This window comes from Dipodomys ordii, unplaced genomic scaffold, assembly GCF_000151885.1.
Source record: "Dipodomys ordii isolate 6190 unplaced genomic scaffold, Dord_2.0 Scaffold2, whole genome shotgun sequence".
In the NCBI taxonomy this organism is placed as follows: Eukaryota; Metazoa; Chordata; class Mammalia; order Rodentia; family Heteromyidae; genus Dipodomys; species Dipodomys ordii.
The window spans coordinates 10136135-10142831 of NW_012267218.1; the positions used below are offsets into that span (position 1 = coordinate 10136135).

At 48.6% G+C, this 6697-nt stretch overlaps 1 protein-coding gene across 1 annotated transcript in view; it reads left to right on the top strand.

Moving 5' to 3' along the window:
- Positions 1 to 66: 66 nt before the first annotated feature.
- Ccdc88c (coiled-coil domain containing 88C) overlaps positions 67 to 6697 on the top strand; it is a 125553-nt gene continuing 118922 nt past the window's right edge. Inside the window, exon 1 of the mRNA XM_013016487.1 lies at positions 67 to 162. Within this exon, the coding sequence (XP_012871941.1) occupies positions 110 to 162 (53 nt within the window). The 5' untranslated portion in view covers positions 67 to 109. The remainder of the gene's footprint in view (positions 163 to 6697) is intronic.

Sequence of the window (6697 nt, forward strand, 5' to 3'; positions counted from 1 at the left end):
GCCCCCGGGGCGCCGCTCGCTCGCTGCCCGCGCGTGACTTCCTGTCTTAACCTCCCCGCAGGTGAAAACTTTTGGCCCGTTTGGAAGCGGGAACCAGGACAACCTGACTATGTACATGGATTTAGTGGATGGCATCTTTCTGAACCAAATCATGTTGCAAATGTAAGTTGCCCTCGTCACCGAGGAAGGGTCGAGAAGGAGCGGCTTTAGAAAAGTTTCCGGCTGTGGGGGTGGCCCGGGGAGATGCGGGGATCACGGTCTTGAGGTGCTTTTTACCAATCTGCTGGGTATGTTAGGCCCGCAGCTTGTTTGGGGGAAGGAAATTTGGCCTCGACCCCGGGTGCAGGTGGTGTGATTTGGGCTTCATTGTTATTTAAACAATGGCTTTTTTTTTAAGCCTACTTTATGTTGTAGGGGTTCTGGGAGTTGGGTTTCAGGAAGTTTTGGGGTGGTGGACTGGAGCCTCAGGGGCGAGTATGAAGCCTCAGTGTAGATGTAAGGACACCCTCAAGATTTCCTTTTCTTTGCCCCAAGAGCAAGTGCAAATTTTAAGTCTGGTCCTGTGAGCTGGGTTCGAAGTGACTGTGTTAGAATGGGCACGGAGCGTCCTGTGCTGGTGCTGGTTGGTTTGGAAGCATGTGGACGGCTGCACAGCGTTGGGTGGAACTTAGGCAGTGTGTATGGCAGACCACATCCTTTCCTGTAGCTGAGTTCTGCAGAGCCTGCCCGTCTGTGTGATTGACACTCTGCCACTGTGTAGGTGTTGGCTCCTACCTCCGCATTGTTTTAAGCTCAGACTGCAAAAGCATACTGGAACTGAGTGTCAGCGTGATTCACCTGTGCTGAAAGCAAAATAAAACATCCTAATGTTCTCTGAATCGTATATATCCCAGCACCAGTCCTTGAACTGAAGAAGAGGAGGAGGGGGGGAGGAAGCAGAGCAGGAGGCCAGAGTTGTGGCATATCCAGAAGTGATTTGAATAGATTCTACCTGAAAAGATCTGTTTATGATTTTTTTTTCCAGTTACCTTGCACCTTTAATTTTCATAGGTCATTCTGTGTCACAACATAGGAAAGAGACTTTACTACCTTTGGGGGAAGCAGTTATGTTGTTCTGTATCTATAGATACATCAACGTATCTGTCTATCTAGTGCCAGTATTGTGGCTTGAACTCAGGGAATAGGCATCACTTAGCTAAATGCTATAGCTCTACCACTTGAGTCACAGCTCCATTTTCAGCTTTTGGGTGGTTAACTGGAGATAAGAATCTCACAGTCGTTGCTGCTGGCCTGGCTTGAACTATGATCTCAGAACTTGCCTCCTGAGTAGCTAGGATTTCAGGTATAAGCCACCAGCTTTTTGTTGTTTTTCTTGGTGCCACTCCTGGGGCTTGATTGAACTCAGGGCCTGGGCACTGTTCCTGAGCTTTTTTTTGAACAAGGCCACTCTGCCACCTGAGCCACAGCTCTACTTGTCTCTTTTTTGGTGGTTAATTGGAGGTAAGGATCTCATAGATTTTCCTTCCCCTGTTGGCTTTGAACCACGGTCCTCAGTTTCTCAAGCCCCCTGAGTAGCTAGAATTGTAGGCCACCTGTGCCTGTATTTGTTGATACTTAAGAAAAAATTAGCCAGGTGCTGGTGGCTCATGCCTGTAATCCTAGCTACTCAGGAGGTTGAGATCTGAGGATCACCTGTCAAAGCCAGCCGGGGCAGGAAAGTCCATGAGACTCTTACCTCCCTTAAGCTACTAGAAAACTGGAAGTGGCGCTGTGGCTCAAGGGGTAGAATGCTAGTCTTGAGCTGAAGAGCACAGGGACAGCACCCAAGCCCCAGAGTTCAAGCCCCACGACAGACCAAAAAAAAAACAAGCTTAGCAATCTTCCTTGTTTGATTCTCTGGAGACTGGTCTGGTGACCTGGCTGAGCAGCACTGATGATCTTAGGCTACAAAGGGGCAACTTCCTGGTGTGGTGGGTTGGAACTGGGGCAATGCCCCCCAAATCCCTTTTCTCTAGTTCTCTGAAACTGCTGGGTCCAACAGGTGCCAGAAGCCGTGAAACTTATACATGTCCTTCCCCACCCCTGAGAGCCTGGTTAAAGAGCTAGCAGTGTGTGTCTATGTGTGTGTGGGGGGGGCGGGGAGAGCAGCCTTTCATTCAGTTTTTACACCCAGGCTCTGGGGAGAACAAAAGCCCCAGGCTGTTTCTCTTTCTTGCCTGACCTTTGGAATTCCTGAAGCAGTTACCACTTGCTTGTAAATCAGGGAAGCCTGCTGCTGGCCATTCCTTTGAGAAATGCCAGTTCATCACTTGTTTGAATGTGGCCTGCAGCTATGTTGGGTTGAAGGGCTGCTCCCCTTTTCGATGTTATTTCATTCTGTGATGAGCTGAGATGATCACTCTGGAAGTGGGTGTTCTCATTGCACGGGTACTTTCCTGGATTAGGAAAGTGAGGGGCGGGTGGGTAGGTGGGCCCAGGACACTTCCAGCACCTGGGTTTCTGCTTTGGGGGGGCCGAGAATAACCTGTTTCCAGGTAACAGGAGCCTGTGGAAATGGGTGGGAACTGAGTGCAGAGGGAACTTCTGGGGGCTCTGGAAATGTCCTGTGCACTGTTTGTCATTTCCCAAACTCCTCCCGCTCGGCTTATGGTGCTCTCTGCAAAAGTCATGTAAGTGAAACACAGATACGGATCCTGGGGTACAGCTCATTGACAGAGCACTCGCCTGGTGTGGGCAAGGCCCTAGGTTCCAATCCCAGCCTCCTACTCTTAGCAACACAAGAACGCTGGCCTAGTTAGTGTTGGACAGCCTCCATGGCCTCCGGTAGGACGGGTCATTCCATGCCTCAGTTTCCTAATTTGCAAACTGAGACATGAAGTTCATCTGAAATGGTTTGGGGGTTAAATGATGATGTTCTAGCATTTATTTAGCCCAGTGCTTGTCACAGAACTGGTGTGGAGATCAGTTTCTTACTCAGGATCATTGTGATCCACTGTGATCCAGAAAGGATTCGAGGTGCCTGGGAGATGTTTTTTGTTTTCATTCCCCGCCCCCCCACTCCACTTTTCTTTTTGGCCAGTTATGGGGCTTGAACTCAGGGCCTGAGCATTGTCTCTGAGCTCTTTTGCTTAAGGCTAGCACTCTGCCACTTTGAGCCACACTGCCACTTCCAGTTTTCTGGTGATTCATTGGAGATAAGAGTCTCGTGGCCTTTCCTGACCAGGCTGGCTTAGATCCTCACATCCTAGACTCCTGAGTTTCTAGGGTTACAGGCATGAGCCACCAGTGCCCGGCTTGTTGATTTTTTAATATGTTTTCTCCACACATTCTTAGTCTCCAAATGACTGCATAACTCTGAGCCTTAGCTCAATGAAGTCTGTGGTGTCACTGGACCCTGGATCCTTGTCTGAACCATACATCTGACCCCACTTTCTTCCCTGCTGCCCAGTGAAGAAATGTCAGGGCCACGAGCAGATAGATGGGTGCTGGGTTGTGGGGCCTTATCTCCTGAGCTGGACACCCAGAGACTTAGCTGCTGCTGCTCCGGGGTGATAAATTCTCCCAGAGTTTTGTAGGCTTGCTCTGGCCTGGAGGAAAGTGCAGAGCAGTCATGCAGACTGGTTGCTGCGGCTCAGATAAGAGACTGTTACTTAACACTCCACAGCCATCTGGAGGCTGGCTGGGGTCACGTGACTGCACCTGCCATTGTCTCTGGCTGTAGCCCTGGACTCCTGGTGAAGTGATGTCACCCTTACCTGGAAGCAGGAAAGCCCCATGGGCTCAGCTTTCAGGGGAGGCCCAGGTCTTCAATTCCTGAATTGAAGAGACATTGAAGGCCTGCTGAAGTGCTCCGAGCTCCCCAGCGTTGATGAATTGGATATAGAGTTTTGTTCTTTTGTAAAAAGTTAATAGGGCATTGAGCCTAGCACTAGGCAAATTCACATCATTACTGTGCACATTACATTTTGTTGTTCTTGCTGCTGGTGGTGGTGGTCATGGGGCTTGAATTCAGGGCCTGGGTACTATCCCTGAGCTATTTTTTGCTCAAGGACTCTACCACTTGAGCCACAGCTCCACTTCTAGCTTTCATGTGGTTAATTGGAGATAAGAGTCTCACGGATTTTCCTGCCCAAGCTGGTTTGAACCACAATCCTCAGATCTCAGCCTCCTGAATAGCTAGGATTACAGGCGTAAACCACCAGCGCTCTAGTTCTTTAAGCTTGAATTTTCTGATCTGCAGTAAGGGGACAGGTTTAGGAAGGCCCAAATATGATGATGCTTATAGAAAATGTCCAACAGTGTCCATCCTTGTGGCCCAGTGAGACCTGGAGCTGCGTGTGTGTAGGCACATGCTCTCCTTTGTGCCAGTGTACCCTCTGGTGCACACAGGTACCTATGAAAGAAGCCACCAACCCATTTGGTATGCTGGCTGCTTAGTGTAGCTGGGAGCTAGTGACGCGCTGGAGTAAATGCAGCTACTGCTGGTCATTTGTTCAGATTCTCCCCTGATCCCTCGTTACGGCTGTATGACTCGAGAGTAATTTGTTAATTATTCAGAGGTTGGAAGCATGCTCAGGCCAATGGGAGAGTTTCTTCTAAAGAAGCATTTGAAGGCTAATTCCCCCCTTCCCCGATGCCTGCCTAGAGGAGCCTATGTTCCCATACACCTGTCAGTCGAGTGGTTGCAATAATGTTGGAACAGAAGGATATTTATTTGGGAATTTAGGGAATTTCCTAAACTTGGTGGTGAGCACTCTTACTACTGAGCTGCACCTCCAACCAAGTAATGTCCTTTTTATTTATTTTTATTATTGTTTTTGCCTGTAGGATAGGACATTGTTCATGGGGGCTTTGAGTCTTTATTTATTTTTTTTTTTTTGGTTCGGTCGTGGGGCTTGAACTCTGGGCCTGGGCGCTGTCCCTCAGCTCTTCAGCTCAAGGCTAGAGCTCTACCACTTGAGCCACAGTGCCACTTCCGGCTTTTTCTGCTTATGTGGTGCTGAGAAATCGAACCCAGGGCCTCATGCATGCAAGGCAAGAGCTCTACCACTGAGCCACCTTCCCAGCCCTGAGTCTTTAAAAATTACACAAAATCCAGGCACTGGTGGCTCACACCTATAATCCTAGCTACTCAGGAGGCTGAGATCTGAGGATCACGGTTCAAAAGCCAGCCTGGGCATGAAAGTCCGTGAGACTTTTTTTTTTTTTGTCGGTCGTGGGGCTTGAACTCTGGGCCTGGGTGCTGTCCCTCAGCTCTACCACTTGAGTTACAGCGCCACTTCCGTTTTTCTGGTGGTTTATTGGAGATAAGAGTCTCACGGTCTCTCCTGCCCGGGCTGGCTTTGAACCGCGATCCTCAGATCTCAGCCTCCTGAGTAGCTAGGATGCAGGTGCTCGTGAGACTCTTGTCTCCAATAAGCCACTAGAAAACCGGAAGTGGTGCTGTAGCTCAAGCATTGAGCGCTCGCCTAGAGCTGAAGAGCTGAGGGACAGTGCCCAGGCCCAGAGTTCAAGCCCCACGCTGGGCCAGAAAACCCCCCAAAAAACAAAATACACAAAATAAGTAGGGTGCTGGTGGCTCACGCTGTAATCCTATATACTCAGGAGACTGAGATCTGAAGATTGCAGTTTAAAGCTTGCTAGTCCATGAGACCCTTATTTCCAAATAATCTCAGAAAAAGCCCAAAAGAGGGGCTGTGTGGCTCAAGTGATAGAGCACTGGCCTTGAGCAAAAGGAGCTCAGCGACAGTGCCCCGGTCCAGAGTTCAAGCCCCAGAACTAGCAAAAAAAAAAAAAAATTACATAAAACAATTTTCGTTCACTGTGGGAAGATAGCAGAATAGGAACTTACAGATGAGCCTGTAATTGCTTCTGATTTTGTGATGCAAAGATGACAGTGTTAATATTCCTGTACTTCCAAGATGTTGTGAACAGTATATGTACTAATACATGCCCTCGGTGTGTTTTATGGATGGGGCTCTGCTACTGCTTCCTGGAATATTTCATTCAGCCTGTGGTACGTTGTGGACTTCTCTCTGTGGCAATACATAATTTCACTTTTTTTTTTTTTTTGGTCGGTCGTGGGATTTGAACTCTGGGCCTGGGTGCTGTCCCTGCGCTCTTCAGCTCAAGGCGAGCGCTCTAACCACAGCGCCACTTCCCTTCATTCACTTTTAAATTTAAGGTGTTTTTTTTTCTTTTGAGACAGGGTAGATAGTCAGTGCTCCTGCACTGACCAGGCATGTGTCACCACACTTTGCTTAAATTTAGGAGGCTTTTCGTTTGTTTTGAGGGCTGGAATTTAGGGCCTTGTGTTCTTACTAGGCATGCTTGCTCATGGCTAGCATCCTATGCCTTGATGGCTTCCAGACTTTTTTTTCTCCCCTGACACATTTGGAGAGAGAGTTTCATAAACTTCCCTGCCTAGTATGACCTTGAACTGAAATCCTCAAAATCTCAGCCTCCCGAGTAGCTTAGGATTCCAGGCCTGAGTCACTGGCACTTGACTAGAAAGTGTTTGGAGTTCAAGTCATAGTTGGAGTCCAACTTTCCCGAAGGAGGAGATTGCTATAAACTGAAATTCTCCAGCTGGGAAGGTGGTTCAGTGGTAGAGCACTTGCCTTGTATACATGAGGCCCTGGGTTCGATTCCTTAGTACCACATAAGCAGAAAATGCCAGAAATGGTGCTGTGGCTCA